The sequence below is a fragment of the Prionailurus viverrinus genome, chromosome E1, assembly GCF_022837055.1.
Source record: "Prionailurus viverrinus isolate Anna chromosome E1, UM_Priviv_1.0, whole genome shotgun sequence".
NCBI lineage: Eukaryota > Metazoa > Chordata > Mammalia > Carnivora > Felidae > Prionailurus > Prionailurus viverrinus.
In genome coordinates this window covers 46,613,030-46,633,804 of record NC_062574.1, presented here as the reverse complement: position 1 = coordinate 46,633,804, position 20,775 = coordinate 46,613,030, and the positions used below count along the sequence as shown (strand labels likewise).

Genomic DNA, 20,775 nt, shown 5'->3' with positions numbered 1-20,775 from the left:
CAACTGTTTAAAAATGTAAAAGTGTTTGAGGAGTGCCTGGGTGGCTCAGTTGGTGAAGCATCTGACTTCTGCTCAGGTCATGCTCTAGCAGTTCGTGGGTTTGAGCCCGCGTCAGGCTCTGTGCTGACAGCTCGGAGCCTGGAACCTGCTTCAGATTCTGTGTCTTCTCCTCTCTCTGCCCTTCCCATGCTCATGCTCTCTCTCTCTCTCTCCCAATAATAAACACTAAATAAAATGTTTTTATATGTAAAAGTGTCCTTAGCTCATGGACTATAGAAAACCAGAGGGTGGCCAGGAGGCATGGTTGTGGTTTTGCATCCATGTCTCCCAAACCCCTGCAAGCCTCGTCATTTGTCAACCTGATTTTATATTAATTACTTTACCCAAGCCTCCCATGCTATGGGAAACAGTGACTTTGGCTGTCACACCTCAGTGTAGTACTGTTTGGGTGCCAATTCTTATGGAAGACTCTGTAACTCCTGTGGCTCCAGGGGGCCAAGATACCTTGGTGCTCCCCTGAGGCTATCAGTGAAGTATGCCCTTGCTCCATTCTGGGGCTGTGGTGACCCTTCATGGATCCCAGTTTTGGGCAGGGAGCTCTGCTCCAGTTACCCATCTGGTATGGACCTAAGGCATAAGCTCCTGTCCCCTTGTGGTTGTTGAAATGCCAGCCCCTTTCCTCCTAAAGCCCGTATCCATTCTGATAGTTCCCATCAGCCATCTGGTATCAGATCCTGTTCATGGTCTTGGCTTTCAGTTCCCTTTACATTTCTGGCACTTGGGGATTTCCTTTGCTTTGCTTTGGTTTATTTGTTTATTTATTTATTTATTTGAGAGAGAGAGAGAGAGAGAGCGCACGAGTAGGGGAGGGGCAGAGGGAGAGGGAGACACAGAATCCCAAGCAGGCTCCGGGCTCAGAGCTGTCAGCACAGAGCCTGATGCTGACTCACGAACTCACGAACCATGAGATCATGACCTAAGCTGAAGTTTGACGCTTAACTGACTGAACCACCCAGGATCTCCTCCTTTGCTTGATTTTGAATTCACTTAAGTATCAGAACCTTTGGAGTTGCATTTTATTTATTTTACTTTTATTAATTTTTCTTTTTAAAAAATTTTAGAGAGGGGAGACGGAGGGAGGGAAAGAGAAAGAGAGGGAGAGAGAGAGAGAGAGAAGAAAATCTAAAGTAGGCTCCATGCCTAGCACAAAGCCTGATGTAGAGCTCCATCCTACTACCCTGGGATCATGACCTGAGCCAAAATGAAGAGTTGGATGCTCAACTGACTGAGCTATCCAGATGCCCCTTGGGTTGCGTTTTAGATAGGATTTCCATGTTTGGAGCTAGAAGACAGTCTGTGTATTGGCTCAGTCTACCATATTGCCTGGAATTTGTCCTTTCTTTTTTAAAAAAAATTTTTTTTTAACATTTATTTATTTTTGAGAGAGAGAGAGAGACAGAGCATGAACGGGGGAGGGGCAGAGAGAGAGGGAGACGCAGAATCGGAAGTAGGCTCCAGGCTCTGAGCCATCAGCCCAGAGCCCGACGCGGGGCTCAAACTCGTGGACCGCGAGATCGTGACCTGAGCCAAAGTCGGATGCTCAACCGACTGAGCCACCCAGGCGCCCCAGAATTTGTCCTTTCTTATTGGATAATGAAATGTGACCACATTAGACATATTTTATAAATTTTAAACCATTATTGCTTGCCTTTGCTCATTCCAATTTCCTTTATTTTATAAAAAAAATTTTCAAGGATCAGATTGGGGCCAAAAAAGAAAGCAGAAGAAAACAATGTAAAAGCAGGACCTAGGTGACTGAAGATCTGTTTGATGCTCTTGATGGGAGAATGGAAACCTCCAACTGTTGTCTGTGCTGAAGAACAGGGTACACAGAGTTGTGCCTACCATCAGTTCCACTCATTCTGGGTCCCCCAGTTGAGTGACTAGTCACATACATGCAAGCAGGAGACATGTGGCTTTTTCCCTCTGGGGCTCAACATGTATACCATATTTCACTAGATATGGTGAAAGAAGGAAAATAAGAAATTGTGCCCTTACAGCAAGTTTGAAGTGACAGATAATCTGGTAGAGAGTTTCAAGAGATAGTGAAGGTTATAGGCTATGAGTATCAACCACTGGGAAAGAGAAGAAAATGATGGGGGTTATTTATCACTGGAATTACATGTTTAGATACCTGTGTCTTAGAGAAGAATATGCCTCTGGTGTGTAAGTTGAATTGGAGGGAATGTACAGCTGGTTGATAGACCAGATGAGAAGCTAGTCCTGTTCCAGGACTATTCTAAAGATATTTAACATTTTTACTGAGTAGTTACTACTATGTTCCAGGCACTGTGCCAAATGCTTTGTGTTTGTTCACTCATTTATTTCCTATGATGCAAGAATGGTTACCAACTACTCTACCTTATACATGAAGAAACTAGGGAAGAGAGTGATTTAGCAACATGCCCAAGGGCACATAGGTAGTACATAATGGAGGTGGGATTTGAATCTGCATAACTCCAGAATCTAGACCCTTAAGCAAAACCCTTATACTAAATTGGGTTGATAATGTACAAGCAGGTTGAGCATCCCCACAGGAAATCAGAAAGTTGGGTCTGGAGCCAAGAGAGAGACTAGGTTAGAAGAAAGAGTATGAGGTCAACTGCCTGGAGGTTATGGTTGAGAGAGTTATGGGGAGTCCTCACCCCTGATCTTTAAGTGGGCATGTTTTATGACCCCAAAGTAGGCAGCCAGAGAGCAGGAGCAGCTGGTTATGTCAAGCAAGCAAACCCAGACGGGAAGAAGAATGGGAGGCAGGTTCAAAGGCTCACCTCTGTTGGAGGTTTCATATATTGGGATTGGCTTTCATGGAGGCTTGGGGTATGATCCAAACATTGTATTGCCATTAGATGAAGCACAAATCAGCAGATTTCCCATGTTGTTCTTAGTCCATTCTCTGAAGTATCTCTTGTCATTCTTCTCCTGTTTCTAAGTAGGGCTTCAAATTAGGAAGTGTCTAGGAGAAGAAAAAGGAAGTAAATGAGAGAGAAACACAAAGGAAACTTGAACAAGTAGAAGGTGGATGCCCTAGGCTCTGTCATAAACACCTGGATTCCAGCTGGGACTTGGATTTGCTGGGGACACTAGCCAGAGAGACGGGACCATGTGGCTGTCCCCAGCTCTGCTCCTTCTCTGCCTCTCAGGTGAGTGAGGCTGGGGCCTTGGGTACCTGGCATTTCAGGGGGTGGTACAGTGGGCAGAAGGTCTATCCTGGGTTCAAGCCAGAGGTGAAGTCTCAGCAGACACAAGAAGGACACATCCATTCATCCATCTGTGGATCCTTCTATCTACTCAGACATTCACCTACAGATCCTACATACACTTATTGAGCACCAGATGTGTGCCAGGAGCATTCTGGGTGCTGTATTTAAGAGCAACTTCTGCAGTCAGAAACTCATAGTTGAATGAGGGAGTCAAGCCAGTATGATACAGTGTTGAACTTGTTGTAGAAAGAGATTTATTTATATGGTGTGGGGGTGCACAACAAGGGCCCCAAACACTGCTCTTGACCAGGTGCAATTCTTCACCGATGCTCCACTGGACATTGGTCTTGAAAGATGAATAAATTGGCTCAGTGGAAAGTGGGAATAGCTTATGAAAAAGTGTAGAGATATTAAAGATCATGGAGATTTCAAAAATTAGCAATAGTTCTATTTTGTCAGAGCTTAGTTTAAAGGGGTTGGAAAGGTTTGTTAGTAGGAATTAATGAAGGATCTAAAATGGCATCCTCCGCACCCACCTCAGACCCTTTCTGGAACAAGATGTAGTTCAGGCAGGTAAATAAAATTGTCCATTGAAGGTTGGAGTTTCAGAATAGAAACTGTTAAAAATAGGCATTCAACATGGACGAGAGCCCATTCTCTACAGGAAGTAAGTTTAGGGTAAAAATCAGACGGTATTCTTCATGTTTGTAGAATAATTTTTACGACATGGAACCTGCCCAACATAATCATGGACTGTTCCAGAATAGTGAGTGGAAAAGGCAAAGGTTTAAAGGAAGAATACCAGCTGGGTGCAACTGGCCAAAACATAATTTTCTTTTCAGTAACACGGTAGAGTAGACAGGATGATCTTCAAGGCCCCCCAGAGCCCTCATAGCCCTGAGATCTTAGACTCAGAAAGACTTTTTTTTTTTTTAATTTTTTTTTTCAACGTTTTTTTATTTTTTTATTTTTTGGACAGAGAGAGAGCATGAATGGGGGAGGGGCAGAGAGAGAGGGAGACACAGAATCGGAAACAGGCTCCAGGCTCTGAGCCATCAGCCCAGAGCCCGACGCGGGGCTCGAACTCACGGACCGTGAGATCATGACCTGGCTGAAGTCGGACGCTTAACCGACTGCGCCACCCAGGCGCCCCAGAAAGACGTTTAAAAGAGATGCATCTCATTACACGTGGGAGGTGCTCAAAATGTCTTGAATGAGGGTGACAATGATAACAGATGTTTTGAGTTACCGTAATTAATGAAATGGGCATCCAAAGCAGTAGTGGCTGAAGCCAGCTTGCATCGGCTCATAAGAACTGATTATGGGCTTATCTTCCCAACCCCGTGTCCAGTGACAGCATGTTGTTGGCCTGAAATCAGTCATGGTGAGAGCATTTACACCACAGAAATTGGCGAACGGTATAAACCATGGCTACTCCTCGACTCCCCTCACCCCGCCTTGTTCCTTACCCAGAGTCAGTTTACCGGCCTATCACGGCTTGCTCACATCTGCTTGCTTAAATCTGATATAACTGTCTAAGTGCCCTAGCCTGGGTGCAATTAAACTGGACTGGAAACCTCTTCCCACTCCTTCATGTGGACTGGCTGACCTCTCCAGACGCATGTGGGCTGACCCTAGGATTCCTCCTGGGTCCAGGTTGAAACTTTGGAGTCACTTATGAATTTTGGTTCTTTTTTTTCCATCCCAGCTCCTGGCTCAGCTCCTTCCTGCTTGTCCCTACTTTCTCCCACCCACCACACACTGGGGTTATAAACACCATTTGGAAATGTGTGACCACTTTACATTTTTATAGAGGGCACCCCAAAGAGTTGTATGGCTAGCCTGAGAGAGGAAGGGGAGAAAGTTGTAAAGAAAGATGGTGAGGCTCCGGGTAATGTGATGGGGGGTCAATGGGAGGGAGTCAGCTCATGCCCCAAACCTTTGTCGAGAAGCCTAATAGGGTCTCCTTGGGACTGGAGCCCTTCTCAGCAATGCGTCACTCCTCCCTCAAGTGTAGTCTGGATGAGAGCCAGGGGTTTACTTTTCCTCTCTTGAGAACATGTGGAGAGCAGAGTAAACAAGAAGTTGTACTCTTGCAGAACAAGTTTGAATTGCAGAAAACCTAGAATGCAGAGCCTCTCTCCAAAGGGAAATATTTTTGTGTGTGACTGAATTTCACGTCTGGCAAAGGCTGCCAGTCTAAGGACAGGGCAAGACAGTCAGCTCACTCTGCTGAGAACTAGCTTTGTTCCAATTCTCCCTGTCCCCAAGGGCTGGCATCCCTATGTGGTTACTCAGTGTTTCTGGGCTTAGAGAGCACAGGTCTCTACTCATCTTTCTGGCTGTAGTCTCCAAACCTTCTGGCTTAGGTCCTAAGTTCAGATGTCCCTTCAGGTCCCCATACCTGAGCCTGGAACCACCTATACTTCCTTGGCAAGTTTCCCCTTGGGCTTCAGGCATACAGCTACTGAGGGGACCCATTGAGATAGAGTCCTGGGACATGGCTTGTGTTTTCCAGGCTCTTTGTCCCTGACGGGCCCCAGCTCTGTGACAGGCACCTTGGGTGGCTCTCTGAGTGTGCAGTGTCAGTATGAGGAAGAGTACCAGAGTTATAAAAAATACTGGTGCCGAGGGCAGAATGAGGGCACATGTGACAATATTGTGGAGACCCAGGGAGAAGTGAAAGAAAAGAATGGTCGCGTGTCCATCAGAGACCATGCTGATCGCCTCACCTTCATCGTGACCATGGAGAACCTCACTGCAGACGATGCTGGATCCTACTGGTGTAGAGTTCGGAAAACATGGTACCTGGGCTTCTGGTCATCTGGCACTTCAGTCCAGGTTAAGGTGTCTGTTTCCCCAGGTAAGAGATCTTCTCACTCCATCAGCGGAGCTTATGGGACATGACTGAACATGGGGATGAGGATGGGTGTCATACTGAAGAATGTCTTTAGGCCTTGTCTAGTCCTTAGTCCCAGTGGTGTTGGGAAGAGCCTATGATGAGGGCAGAGAGAGAGGTGACTGACCCTTTAGCCTTGGCATGGGTGGGGGTGCGTAGCCCAAGGTGCCCTTACTCTCTCACTCCATTGCCTGGGAGGCCCCTCTCTGCTGGACCAAGGCTATTTCCACCATGCCCTTTGGAAACCTGCACTAAAGGAAATAAACTCTTTGTATATACATCTTCAGCTTGCTCACAGAACATTCTCTCTACTATACTGTCCTGAAATTAACCTCACTCCTCTTATTTCAAAAAATAAGCTTCTTGAGTGGAAGCTGCTCTTTCTCCTACCTCGATGTGCTATAGGGCTGTGAAGCTGTGTCCAAATTCTCCCACCCCTTCATTACAGCTTCCAACCTATTACTGTCCTATCTGCCTCCTTTAACACTTTTGTCACATGGCCACACCCCTCTACCTCTCCTTTGCATGGCCTTCCATTAGCTTCTAGTTTACTCTCTAATCCCTGCCATTGTCTTGGGAGTTTTTAATGAATAACTAGTCCAACATCCTTTTCTTGGGTTCCATGGCCTTCTTGACTGCAGTGGCCCACATTTCCACTTTCCAGAATTCCACTCCATGGCAACGTTGCACAGCTTGCTGTCACCCCACACTGGTCCATGTTCAGAACCCTACACTCAGACATTGTACTTTTGGACAGCTTTCTGTGCATCAGCTTTCCCACACCCTCACCCCCACTGGCCCTATCTATTCTCAACCTCACATATGCCTCCAATCCTTTGATGCCTCTCTCCATTCTCTCCCCATTTATTACCCATCCTGCTCCTGCCCTGATCTCACTTCTTTCCTCAACCCTCATGAAAGACTACATTTTCTTCTCTCACCAGTACCCTCCACTCTTGTGCACCATTTCCCTACCTACTTCTCAAAAACTTCATCCCTGGATCCATCTTAAAATTAGGGTGAGCAACCATTGGGGGTTGCCCAGGACTGGCAAGTTCCTTGGGAGGCAGGACTTTCAGTGCTACAACTGGAAAAGTCCCAGGGAAGCTAGGGCAAATTGATCCCCTACCTAAAATCTATTTGCTCCAGTACTGCTGAAGAATAGTCACAGAAGGCACCTATGGGTGTCAATACAAATTCATGGTTTCTAATATGACCCTCCTGTTCTTCTACCTAAGGGAGTACAGGATACCAGACGTGAACTCTCTCAATTTCTTTTCTTCTGCGCTTACACACTTCTGTGCTGCTTAACTCATTCTTCCCTCTTTCCCTTCTAGGTGGAAGGAAGTTTCCTTCTGTTCAATAACAGTCATCCTGAAGCTGGCTTCTCACCCTGTAGCTCCTTGCCTCTCCATTCCCTTGAGCCAAATTCTCTCTTTGCGCATCTGTATCCTTCTTCCATCGATTATCCACACTCTTTACCTCAACCTGGAAACAGGCTGGAGTCCTACAACTATCTTGCAATCCCTGCGGCCTCCGCTAGGTGTCACCATCCCTCATGTCTTTCCTTTGTCTGCCTGGAAAGTAGCTGAGGTCCATGTCCTCCTTTGTGCTCCTGCTGCACCTGATGGAGTCTGCCCCTGTACTCACTTTCTATTGACCTGACTCCATCTGTTTAGACTCATCCCTGTCCCTCCTCCCTCTGGGCTCCTCGTCAGCTGGGGAAGCCCCTGAGAGACCGCTGCTGTCACCCCAGGCAGAGTCAGACTTGGGATGGAAAGAAAGACCTGGCACTTACTAGAGGTGGCTTTTACGACCAGTTCTGAAAAACTCTCACTTGGTCCCTGAGGGGCTCACTCCATCCAGGAGGTGGCCTGGGTCTAGCTTCAGAGTCCCTTTTGTGAGTGGGTGATGGTGTGCAACATTGGGTCCAAATGGGCACTTCATGCATGGCTAGGGAGAGGGCAGCACCTGATGTGTGACTTGTCTCTAGCACCAAGTAAAACCGCAGAGGAGACCACATGTCAAGCTGCATCTGACATCTTTCCGGGGCTGAGTACCAAGCAGAACTTCAGTGCTGAGGAAGTGTTGACCCACTGCTCGGGGTAAGGGATCACAACCTACAGATCACAGAAGAAGGGGTTCAGAAGCCTTATGGGACCTTTGGGTGGGGGCTGACAACACACCATGCTTTTTTTACCTCACTGTCTGCTGGGTTTTCTTCCAGTTCTGGTCCTGATTTTTACATTCTCCATGGCTGCATGGGGATTCCTCACGGAAAATACCACTTGTTCTGTGAACCCTCTCCCACATGGGGCAGCTACAGGGAACCAGGAGGCTGGTTCAGGTGGATGTGCAGCCTCTCCCACCCCACCCCACCCCCTCTACTTCTCCACCTGGTTCTGGACTCCAGGTTCTGGTTCTGTCCTCCCAACCCGGGCTTGCCTCCGGAGGTCTTGGCTGTATCATAGATCCTATACCAGGAGCCACCTGTGGGGTCCAGGGCAGGGAGATGGACTGGCTCCAGGCTGTTTTTCTCCTCCCAAAGATACCCAGAAAAGGCCATGATGTTTCTGTCAGGTCCTGCAGGACGGAGGACAAGGGTCAGGACTTTAAAGTGAGGGTGGGGGTGGCTTTCATGATCAAGGGAGGGGAGAGGGCCCAGAGAAGTGCTGCCCTGATACGTGTCCTTTCCAGGTTTGATCCTAAGTGATTTGGGCTCAGGTTGCAGGGACAGGTGGGGAGAGAAGGGTCCTGGCCCCACTCCCTTGAGGAGGCAGCTCACTTTCTGTCCCTATTTCCCCGGACAGGTCCTCAACCAGCAGTGTCCACTTGCTGCTCCTGGTCTTCCTGAAGCTGCCCCTGTTCTTGACATTGGTGGGTGCTGTCCTCTGGGTGAACAGGCCTCTGAAGGGCCCTGGAGGAAGTCAGCCTGACAAAGAGAAGCCATCACGTAGTGCACCGTCCCCAGGAAAGCCCTGTCCAGGAATACAGCCCTTCAGACCAGATAGAAGAGACCTTCAGACTCTGGACTCCAGGGCAGGGGGGCAGCAGTGCCTGGATTCTGGAGGCACCTAAGTCTTCTGGAGATATTGTTCCTGTGTCTCAAGGGAGAATCCTGGGTATTGGATGACACTTGCTGCAAGTGCTTAGGTGCAGGAAGGATGAGTCTCCTGAGTCAGTGTTTGGGGTCCTCCTCTGTCTATCCCAGATCCCTTGGCCCCTTGCTCTTATGCTTACCTCTCAAGGGCAAGAATTCTCTAGAGGTTACTGGAAAGTCCAGCCCTTTACTCTTTTCATTGCCACAAAAGCTCCTCAGCTCAGTGTCTCCCAGGGTAATAACCATCTCCTCCCCGTAGCCAGGAGGCTCCCTGAGGACTTACCCCTCATAGTCTCAGTCTTTGGGCTCAACAGGGCTTCAACCTCACTTGTGTCCCTGTGATCAGGGAATGTACGCTGTGCTCAAACATCTCTGCCTGGGCCGGCCATGACTGACGAGCTTTCGGTTAAAGCCCTGGAGCTGGTTGGAGCTGCAGTGGGTGCCCCCAATATCACTCCCAGAATTCTCTACCCTGGTGGGCCTCCTGCACACAGGGCTGGTGGACAGTCCACTGTAGCAGAAGTGTGGCTGAAGCCACCTGTCAACAGTTGGTGCTTTCCATAGGAGAAGCAGTTTTCTAAAGACAAGGACACAGAGGTGAGGAGTACCTCCCCACATCAGGTTGACATGATGCCACAGCCACCACGGGGCACACCAGCCCTGGAAAGGGCTCTGTTGGGTTTGAATGCTTGTCAACGGCTCCTTCCCTGAAGTTTGCAGCGAGGCGCACAGTCTATTATAAGCACGTGTCACCATCTTCACTCAACTCTTTGTGTGTGGAGCAGCCCTCTCGTCTCCACCAAGCCCAAGCCTTCCCTGGGCTAGTGATGCCAGTTTCCAGAAAACACTCCAAGCTCTGGAACACTAAGTTTGCAGGCAGGGCCGCCACACTCAGAACCTGAACCCTGGCGTGGCTCCCACAAGGGCAGGGCCATTGGAGGAGAGCTGGGACTGGCCCAGGACTCCGCTGAAGGAGAAATTCAGCCAGGGAGGCACATCCAGACCTTATTAATAAAACACAGGGCGGTGTAGGAAGCACAATGATGGGCAAGAAATAAGCTTATGATGTACTTTATTCTGTTCCAAAATTATTTCAAGCATTCTCGTTTCTTCACTTTCCAGATAAATTTTCAAGTAAACTTGTGTATGATCGGAATCGTATTAAACTTATAGATCAATACTGGGAACATTGACATCTTTACTATGTTGAGTCTTCCAGTCCATAAACATGGTATCTCTTGCAATTTAGTTAAATATTCCTTGGCTTCTATCACCAGTGTTTTGTAAATTTAAGTATCTGGATGTTGCATGTGTTCTGTTAGATTTATACCTGGGTATTTTGTCTTCTTTTTGAGCACTCGTGAACAACACTGTACTTTTCCTTTCATTTTCTACATGCTCATTGCTAGTTTACAAGTAAGATTGTGTGTGTAGGTGTGTATATGTGTGTGTGTATGCATATGTGTTTATGTATGTATGTATATATGTTGCTATATATGTGTGAGTGTGTTTATGTGTGTGCATGCATGTGTGTGTATGTGTGTGTATGTGTGTATGTGTATATATGTATGTATGTATGTGTGTGTGTATTGATCTTTATTCCTGTGACTTGTTAAATTCATTTACCAGTTCTAGCAGTTTGGTAAAAATTTTTTAATAGATTCCTAGGGATTTTCTACACAATTATGTTGCCTGCACAAAGGCACAGTTTTATTTTTTCCTTCCTAATCTGTGTGCTTTAGTGGTGTCCTGGAACCCTTGGAGCCCCTAGGAAGGTCTCAAACACTCTGATGACCCTGTGGAGCACGTAGCATCATGGACCCACTGTTTTCTGGCATTTCTGCTTTTAAAAGAGAAGCCAGGAGTGAAATGGCTCATGTGTACATATAGGCAACAACCTCCACTTAAATAAATATTGTGATCCAAGCAAAACCTATTCATAAGTTCATACAATTCTCGGATGCGGCCTGTGACCAGTGAGTAAAGCAGAGAAAGTTCAGAGCATCGTTGTGTCTGCCTTGTACTTACACTGGGGCCACATGGTGCCCCCAGCAGACTTGGGACCTGATCTGTCCAGTGCACAGATGGACTCACAGTATTGTGGTGTGGACCTCCTTGGGGCAGGTCCAAGTCTGCTCCCTGGCCTTATGACTGGGGGCCGGGGGCCTCAGCCCTTCTGGGCCCCTCGTTCTTTAATCTGATGTGAAGGCACTATATTAAGATTCTTCCAGGTGGCAGCTCTAAACCGGGACTGTAAATTTCTTGACACTCCTGTTATTGAGAGTTGGGGGTGTGTCCCCTCCCCTTGAGTCTGGGTGGGCCAGGGCTGTGAGGTCAGTAGCTTAGAGCAGATTCCCAACTTTTCCCCGTAATTATCCTCCTAAGGATATCCTCCTAAAGAGGTTGTTTAGTAATTTTCTTTTATTAGAACCCGCCCCCCCCCCCCCGCCATGGGTATGAAATTTTAATACCAAAGATATACTATACGCCTATGTTCTATATATTGATCAGTCGATCCATCTATCAACTGATCATCTATGTTTTGTATATAAAAATAATTTTTTGGTATAAAAACAGCATTTTTTTCACCCCCCGAAAAACAGCGTTCATCGCCATCGGACATCAGAATGCATGGATAGAGTATGGTGACAGTGACCCTGTGTGACTTCTGGGGCCAGCCCCAAAGGAACCCTGTAGCTCCATCCTCCATTTCTTGAAATGTTTGTTTTGGACACTCTCCTTCTCAGAACCCAGGTCCACATGGAGAAGCCTCCTGTAGGATCTCAGGTCAACTATCAAGATTGAGATCAACCTGGCACATGCTCTAGACACGCAGAAAAGAAGCTTCCAGATGAGAGTAGCACCCAGCCATTTAGGTTCCCACCCCCCCCCCCTTCCACTGCCATTATGTCTTCCCAGCTGAGGCCCCAGACTTTTTGGAGCAGAGACAGGCTATCCCTGCTGCACTCTGTCCGAATTCCTGACCACAGAATCTGTGACATGACAGGCAGATTGCTGTTTTGTGCCCCACAGAAGATCTAAGCAGAGAGAACTGGACGTTCCAGTCCCAGGCAGGACAGTTCAGAGGAACATGCTGCCTCTGCTGGATGCACAGTGGGCTGGGGGGAGGCCTCTGGGAGACACAGCCTTAGGAGACACAGCCCTGTGGTGGGAACCTGGGGCCGACTCCCCACGTGGTAACATGCATGGGCTCCTGGGCCTGGAGGTATTGCCCTTTTCAGAGGCGTGAATCAGAATCATGTGGGCTGGAGCTGTCAGCACTGGTGGGAGGTGTTCCCCACAAGAAGTCACCTGCTGCTGTAGAACACCCCCCTGCCCACCCAACCCTCTCTGCAGTGCCCTGACCACATTCAAAGGAAGCTTCTAGTTGAAAATGGACCAGCACCTTTCCTCACTGACAGACTCAAGGAGAGGGACACAGCACCAGCAAAATGCAGCTGGAAACATGTCAAGACATGTCTCCAGCAGCAAGGGAAATAAAAGCAAAAATGAACTTTTGGAACCTCATCAAGATAAAAACTTCTGCACAGCAAAGGAAACAATCAACAAAACTAAAAGTCAAACAGTGGAATGGGAGAAGATATTTGCAAATAACATATCAGATAAAGTGTTAGTATCAAAAATCTATAAAGAACTTATCAAACTCAACACATGAAAAACAAATAATCCAGTGAGGAAATGGGCGGAAGACACGAACAAACACTTTTCTAAAGAAGATATCCACAATGTGGATGGAACTGGAGAGTGTTATGCTAAGTGAAATAAGCTATACAGAGAAAGACAGATACCATATGGTTTCACTCTTATGTGGATCCTGAGAAACTTAACAGGAACCCATGGGGGAGGGGAAGGAAAAAAAAAAGAGGTTAGAGTGGGAGAGAGCCAAAGCATAAGAGACTCTTAAAAACTGAGAACAAACTGAGGGTTGATGGGGGGTGGGAGGGAGGGGAGGGTGGGTGATGGGTATTGAGGAGGGCACCTTTTGGGATGAGCACTGGGTGTTGTATGGAAACAAATTTGACAATAAATTTCATATATTGCAAAAAAAAAAAAAAAAGAGGATATCCAGCTGGCCAAAAGACACATGAAAAGATGCTCAACATCACTCATCATCAGTGATGATGTTTTGATACAAATCAAAACCACAATGAGATACAACCTCGCACTGGTCAGAGTGGCTAAAATTAACAATTCAGGAAACAGCAGATGTTGGCGAGAATGTGGAGAAATGGAAACTTTTTGCACTGTTGGTGGGAATGCAAACTGGTGCAGCCACTCTGGAAAGCAGTGTGGACGTTCCTCAAAAAATTACAAATAGAATTACTTTATGACCCAGCAATAGCACTACTAGGAATTTATCCAAAGGATACAGGAGTACTGATTCATAGGGGCATATGTACCACAATTATTATAACAGCACTATCAACAATAGTCAAATCATGGAAAGAGCCAAAATATCCATTAACTGATGGATAGATAAAGATGTAGTATGTATATACAATGGAATATGACTCGGCAATGAAAAAGAATGAAATATTGCCATTTGCAACAATGTGGATGGAACTGGAGGGTATTATGCTGAGTGAAATAAGTCAGTCAGAAAAAGACAGATATCATGTTTTCACTCATATGTGGAATTTGAGAAACTTAACAGAAGACCATAGGGGATTGAAGGAAAAATCAATTACAAACAGAGAGGGAGGCAAATCCTAGGAGACTCTTAAATACAGAGAACAAACTGAGGATTGATGGGGGTGAGGGTTAGAGGTTGGGGCAAATGGGAGATGGGCATTGAGGAGGGCACTTGGGATGAACACTGAGTGTTGTATGTAAGTGATGAATCATGGGAATCTACTCCTGAAGCCAAGACTACACTATATACACTGTATGTTAGCTAACTTGACAATACATTATTTTAAAAAAAATGCAGCTGGAGAACTTGTTTCATGAGCGCCAGGGCCCCAGGACACAGAGGAGGAGTCCAGATGGCCAGTTTGGCTCAGTCTAAGAGAAATTACAGACAACATGACCTCTCTAAGGAAGGAGCTCAGAAAAGAGATATAAGTCCCCAAAATGGTTCAAAATAAAATATAGAGACAAAAAAGAACAGAACCCAGGAAAAATGTAAGTAAAAGAGAAAAAAAACACCCCTGAAAAACCAAACGGTTGAGAGGAAAATGTATAACTTTGAAACTTAAAAAGAAAAGGGCTGTTTTTGTGTTGTTAGTTTTTGATGAGTAAGTGGGAGGAAGTTAAACACAAAGAGCCCAGCATCCTGGGTTTGCGTTGTTCAGTTGGGGTGAGATGGGGGGTGGAGATTAGGGGTGTGGGAGCATGGAAAGGCCAAAGATCAGGCCAAACCCAGGAGTGGGTGATGGTGGGTGTGAGCTGCCTGGGGGATGGGCAGCGTCACAGGCAAGAAAGGGACAGATCTGTCCATCTCGATGGAAAAGTCCAAACAGTCCATGGAGCCCCTGCACGTAAGGACCAGTGAGGCCAAGGGACAAATGGAGGAACAGAAATGAACTGTTCTGGTGACGACTGAGTGAATCCCCTGTGCTTGGAGGCCACCGATGTAGATAAGGGGACAGGAATATTTGCATTGTTTCAAAGGCCCTCCCCGCAAAACATTGATTACTTACAGAGGGAAAAAGAGTGACTTCAATGAGTTTCAACAAATTTATACTCACAACCACCCAGTTCTAAGACACATTCGGATTCTAGCATTGGATTTAGAGTCACTTCCCGCCCTCTAGAATGGAACGGTTGTCCTCTCACATATAAAATATTGAAAAAATGTCCAAACAAAATAATTTCCAGGGAGCGCAAGAAAGCCAAATATTTTAATAGGGAATATACAGGGCAAACAGATCAGATGCGGGTCGGGCGATGGTCCAACCCTGTTTTCCATCTTTTACGTTTAAGGGAATTCTTTCTTGGAGGCACTGATGCAGCAGAAGGTGGAATCGGCGGACCTCTGTGCAGCTGGCCCATCGGGGGTCTTTGTCCTTGTGGACACAGTCTGGAACTTGTTGATTTAATCAAGGTTTTATGCTTACTGGTTGGTCTGGAATTGGAAAACCCATCATTGGCCAGAGTCCTGAACGATGTAATAGTTATTTATCCTTGGCAGAGCCACTTGAGGGTGGCAAGGAAAGGAGGTACCAGGAGGATCCACACAGGAGGATTCTCTGCTGCTACATTGAAGGCCAAGATTCCCGACCTGTGCAGAGCAGGGAGGGAGCCAGACTTTAATTCTGACAGCAGGATGCGGGGAGTCCTCACCTAACAGGGACCCCCATCTGTCTCGGAAATGTAATCATTGCCCTTTCCCTGACCAGAGCTCAGAGGGTGCGGGGGTGTCCATGGTGGGGGAGAGGGCTGTGTTTCTCCTGCTCAGACTGATGTATCTTCCCATGGAGTCCCCCAGACTCCCCACATCACAGTCACAGCAGGACCCAAGCAGGGGCAACTTCACAAAGGTCAAAAGCGCAAAGTGAAGGTTGTGTAGCAGGGCCCTGAGTAGGGATCGTGCTGACAGGAGTGGGGTCCCTCTTCAGGGGCCCCTCCAGGCCCTTCCTGTCCACCCTCACTCCCGCCCCCAGACCTGGAGGACAGGCCAGCCCCAGTCCCTGCCCAAAAGCCCCTCTGAGGGCATGGCCCTGCTGTCCAAGGCAAAGCATTCAGGGGCCTCCCAGCAGCCTTAGCCTGGGCTCCAGCACCTCTGCACCCTGATCTCATCCTGCTTGTTGGCTGCCTCCCCCAAATCCCCTCCACCTCAGCAGCAGGCCAGCCAGGACCAAAGGTTTCCCTTTCCCTATTTGATTCTACTTCTGTCCCACCTTGTATAAATTTTGCCCTCTCTCAAGCTCATCTCATATAACATTTCATATTACCATTCAGCCTGGCTGAATACCTTCTGGCTTCTCTTGGGAAGGGTCTCTCCCAACTCTGAACCCCATCTGGTAGCACATAGGAGGTGCACTATCTCATACACCCTGAACAGTGGACACATGGTCTAGTGGACCATTGGGCCCTTGCTCACATATGTCCCCCTGGCAGTCCCCATCAGTATCCAAGAGTCTGATGCCCTCACCCTCTGCCTCATCCCCTCCCCCACAAGCAGTGTCAGGGCCCCCATGCAGGCTGGCTTTGTTCTCTCCTTCTGCCTGCCTTGAGCAAGATTTGTCATGTGCATTTCACAGGGGGTTTTCTTGAGAGAGAAGACATGCTCCCTTGCACTTCCTGAAATTATCCTTGAACTCACTGTGCTCTGTTCCCAAGTTCCAATCCCTGTGGGGCTGCGGCCCCATCTCTCCACCTACAGGCTTCCACCCGTGCCCTTCAGTCTCCTAAAAGTCCCTCATCCTCCCCTCCTGACTCCACAGAACAACTGGTCTCCAAATAGTCATGAGCAGGACAAAAGCCAGTTGTGAAGCATGAGACAAGTGCCTGAACTCATTCATACACATTGTCCAGCAGGACAAAACTACAAGGAATTGGTCCTTGAGAAGGGAAGGAAGAAGGAGTGGACTGGAAGGTAGACCATAGAAGGGGCATCTGGGAGAAAATGCACCTTCACCCTGAACTCCGATGGGGTGAAACTGGGTCGGGGTGTGCCCTTTGAGGAAAGAGTTAATTCATTGTTCTTTGGATGCTTTTGAGGGGGTAGGCTTTAGGTTGATGGCCCAACCTCTCTACCGTGTTGGGAATGTGAGATAGCAGGAATGCGAGCTTCCCACTCCTTCTCAGCATTTCCCAAGCACTTGGGAGGGGAGAGCTGGATCCATGGAACAAGTACCTGCCCTTGGCAGTGGGCAGAATGACTCCCCCTCAAAGATGTCCTAATCCCCAGACCTCTGAATGTGTTAGATTCCTTGGCACAAGAGAATTAATGATGCAGATGGATTTAAGATTGCCAACCAGCTGACCCTGAGATGGGGAGGTGATCCTGGGATATCTGGGTGGACCCTATGGAATCACCAGTGTCTTTATAAATGAAAGCACATAGGAGAGCCAGTGTCAGAGTAATGAGGGTGAGAAAGACTCAACCACCCCTGCTGGTTGATGGAAGAGACCACGAGCCAGGGGTACAGCGGCCTCCAGAAGCTGGAAAAGACAAGGAAGCCCTTCTCCCTTAGAGCCTCCAGGAAGAGCCAGCCCTGCCAGCACCTTGAGTTTTAGCCCAGTGAGACTCATCCCAGACCTTAATCTCTAGAACTTTAAGATCATAACATCGTTTTGCCTTCAGCCACCAGGGTGGTGGTGATTTGCTCCAGCAGCCACAGGGAGCTAATCCAGAGCCCTTCCCTTCTGGCAACTTGAGGCTGAAAGCACCTGCGCCTGTTTTGGCTGCTTGGGGGTTGGGAGGCAGGTCAGAAGGAGACCAGAAGCTTCTCTCCTACAGCCCAGCTGAACAACTTAGCTTAGGTTTCTTGTGGGGAGGGGGAGCTCTTTAAGGACTCAGAGGTACAAAGAGGGGGCCCAGCGCAGACCTTGCTGTTTCTCCCCAGCAGAGGAAACATCAGAAGGGCCAATGGGGGCCCCTGTCAGAGTACCCCAGGGGAGAGCTGTCCCAGGGCAGCAGTGGGAAAGTCTGTGGGTTCAGCTGTGCTCACCTGCTGTGGGGGTTGATCAGAACAATAGGCTGGCTGCTGTTGATGCCCTTGGTAAAAGGAGGAGAGGAAGCTCGACCGGCTGGTGTTCTTGCTACAGGCTTGGGAGAGTCTGTTGGATCAGGGGCTAAACACACAGAGCAAAGCATGGTTGTGAGTGTCACAGTTGGCTCCCATGGTCTCCACACCCCACCCCCAGGGATGCAGAACCTTTCTGTCTTAGTGCCACTGCTCAGCCAAGTTGGCTTTCTCTTGCATCTTTTTGGTTTCTTATCCCAAATATGAATACATATTTCCAGAGGAACACGAGTTTGCCACCGTGTGAGGGATTTTCAGCAGCAGGCATAGTCGTAGGTGAGTTTCGAGACTCCCCTTCATCCATCGGGGAAGACAGAGAAATAGTCCTGACTCCTTTGGGGGTGGGACTCAGGGTCCCAGAGCACAGGAAGGGTAGTACCTACCTGGGTCAACATCCACGTATACTTTGTACCCCAGGTCATTGCCAGCTTTCTCAATCCCACACCAGTAGGTGTCTGCATCGTCATACCAGAGATCCTCCAATGTCACGGTGAATATGCGCAGGCTGTGATTGTCCTGGATGGATGCTCGGCCCTTCTTCACCAGTTGCTCTGACCCGGTGCTTTTAACAAGGATTTTGCAGGAATCCCACTCGTACCCACGACACCACCATTTCTTGTAGGATTCCCAACCCCGCCCATATGTACAGTGCACGGTCAGTGTGCCCATTGCCGTGCCTCTCACCGTTCTCTGCACGCAGGTGGAGAAGTGGCCTAGAAAACAGAAACCCAACATGCATCTTATCCTTCCTTGAGCACAGAGCTGACCTGGGCGCCGCTGGGGCTTCTGGCCCTGCCCTGAAGACCAGCCAGGAGCCTCTGCCCTCTGTCTAATTGCCACATCCCTCCTGTCCCTTCATCCCCTGCAGGATTTCTTTTCTGTCACCCCTCTTGTGAATCCCCCTTGAGGCTCCTAACTCTCCTAACCAATACAGGGCTCTCTGCACGCTCACCATCCTACTGACCACCGTCCCCTGCCCGACATCAAGCAGCACCTCTCCCAGCAGCACAGAGCGCACACTGCAGCCACAGGTGTATTTCTGAATCCCAGAGCTGGTGAGACAGTGTGGCCCCCTCCCCATCTATGCCCCGATACTGTAAACTCCGCACACCTACAAACCCTCAGCCTCTGAATTGACACAATGGCACAGAAGTAAATACACACGCACACACACGCACATACCAAACACACTCACTCGACAGGTGATTGCTTGTTTTTTTTTTGTTTGTTTGTTTTTTTACCTATACACCTTGTTCTTCTGTGTCTCTATAATTTTGTGCAAGCTGTTCCCTCTGCCTAGAATGTGCTTTCTTCTCTGTTTGAAGGAAGCAAACCCTTATATTCATCCCTTAAGTCTCATCTCCAACAGTGTCTTTTCTATGGTTTGTCTGGTTCTGCAGACCATCTGGTCGCTCCTGGTACAACCAGAGCCGTTTGTCCCTGTCACAGGTGTTGTGCTAATGACACTAGATGATGATCTGTCTTTAGATCATCCAGAGAAGAGACCCAGGCAGGCTGGTGTGTGGGGATGAGCAACTCTCCAGAGAGCCTGTCACCCTGGTTTTGCTGCCTGCCTTCCTCCCTGTTGTCTGAGGTCTTCAGAAGAGAGGATTCTGGCTCAAGCTTCAAGTCAAGACCAGATGTGTAAGTTTTTAAATGATCCAGTTGCCTGAACTTCACCTTGACTGAGTGGGTCTCAACTGGGGCTTGAGCATCTGTGCTTCTTTAAAGTTCCTCAGGAACTCATGCATTTAGGTATGTGTGCATGTGTGTGTGTGTGTGTGTGTCTATCATGTGTCTATCCATCCATCCATCCATCCATCCATCTGTCATCTGTCTATCCTTCTCTCTGCCAGGGTTGGGAAACTGTGCCTAGAAAACAGACACTGTACGCGTTATTTATTTCCTTTCCCTAATATTTAACTTTGTACCTTTCAAGTAACAAAACTTAAAAAGTTTTATAAATACGTAAGTGTCTGGATATGAAAGGCCCTGCCATCTCTCTCAGGACAGACCCTATCTGTGTCCCATCCTGATCCTGCAGGTACTTAGTAAGCCCCTGCCTTACTCACCTTGGACGACGAGAAGGATCACAACTGGGAGCAGCCGCATGTCCTGCCTGCCTGGCTTGTCTCCCTGGTGCTCAGCAAATGCCAGCTGCCTTCCAGAGACTTGAACTGAGCACAGAGGCAACCCACCTTCTCTTCTTCTAAATTATTCTTTTTTGTTTTCTCTCATCTACTTCCCCTCAATTTTTTCTTCAGTTACTTCCTAATTTCATTAATTTGGTGCAAAGCGGCGGCAATGGTTCGGAGCTTATGGCTGACGTGATGAGGTGTCCCCACTCCTTGCTCTGGCCCCTCAACTCAGCATCCCCTAGAGTCTGACTCTGATGATCTGCTTTCCGGGAAGGGTCCCTGCTTGTTCCCCCCACCCCCCACTCTAGCACCACCTCCAGTCTGTGCGCACCTACTTCCTGCCCCCCCCATCTTCCAGCCCAGTTCTCCACTTTAATGGCTGTTGGAGCCTTGTAGAACTGTCCACCCTGTTAGCAGCTCAGATGTGCTCCAAATGCCATTTCTTGTCATCTTTACCCCTAACGTCAATCTGTCCCAACACCTGGTCCCTGGGCCCAAGGCTCCCTCTCCACCTGCCTCCACCACTCTAGTCTTCCATAGACAAAGGCCATGGGGTCTTCTCCCTGCCACCTGCCACCCTCAGAAGGCCTGGCAGGGGTGGGGGGCTTGGAGGTAGAGCAGTCCAGGGCTTTGCCAGAAGAGTAGGAGAAGGCGTGGCGGG

At 48.2% G+C, this 20,775-nt stretch overlaps 2 protein-coding genes across 2 annotated transcripts; one reads left to right on the top strand and one right to left on the bottom strand.

Annotated features, from left to right (window-relative positions):
• Positions 1 to 1,822: 1,822 nt before the first annotated feature.
• Positions 1,823 to 10,449, top strand: LOC125151963 (CMRF35-like molecule 2). Its single transcript, XM_047833549.1, has 5 exons — positions 1,823 to 2,496; positions 2,997 to 3,203; positions 5,782 to 6,126; positions 8,156 to 8,267; positions 8,973 to 10,449. The coding sequence occupies exons 2-5, from the start codon at positions 3,164 to 3,166 to the stop codon at positions 9,238 to 9,240; spliced, it is 765 nt and encodes a 254-aa protein (XP_047689505.1). The 5' UTR covers positions 1,823 to 2,496; positions 2,997 to 3,163; the 3' UTR covers positions 9,241 to 10,449.
• A 4,954-nt stretch (positions 10,450 to 15,403) lies between these two features.
• On the bottom strand, positions 15,404 to 20,088 carry LOC125151117 (CMRF35-like molecule 1). Its single transcript, XM_047831586.1, has 4 exons — positions 20,049 to 20,088; positions 18,360 to 18,689; positions 17,902 to 18,025; positions 15,404 to 15,506 (listed from the first exon to the last, which is right to left on the bottom strand). The coding sequence occupies exons 1-4, from the start codon at positions 20,086 to 20,088 to the stop codon at positions 15,404 to 15,406; spliced, it is 597 nt and encodes a 198-aa protein (XP_047687542.1).
• Positions 20,089 to 20,775: the final 687 nt, after the last annotated feature.

Coding starts and splice junctions, on each gene's coding strand:
- LOC125151963 (XM_047833549.1), top strand. CDS start 3,164: ATGTGGCTGTCCCCAGCTCTGCTCCTTCTCTGCCTCTCAG. Junction 6,127..8,155: donor TAAGGTGTCTGTTTCCCCAG/GTAAGAGATCTT, acceptor ACTTGTCTCTAG/CACCAAGTAAAACCGCAGAG. Junction 8,268..8,972: donor GTGTTGACCCACTGCTCGGG/GTAAGGGATCAC, acceptor TTCCCCGGACAG/GTCCTCAACCAGCAGTGTCC.
- LOC125151117 (XM_047831586.1), bottom strand. CDS start 20,088: ATGCGGCTGCTCCCAGTTGTGATCCTTCTCGTCGTCCAAG. Junction 18,690..20,048: donor GATCCTTCTCGTCGTCCAAG/GTGAGTAAGGCA, acceptor TCTGTTTTCTAG/GCCACTTCTCCACCTGCGTG. Junction 15,507..17,901: donor CTGATCAACCCCCACAGCAG/GTGAGCACAGCT, acceptor TGCTCTGCACAG/GTCGGGAATCTTGGCCTTCA.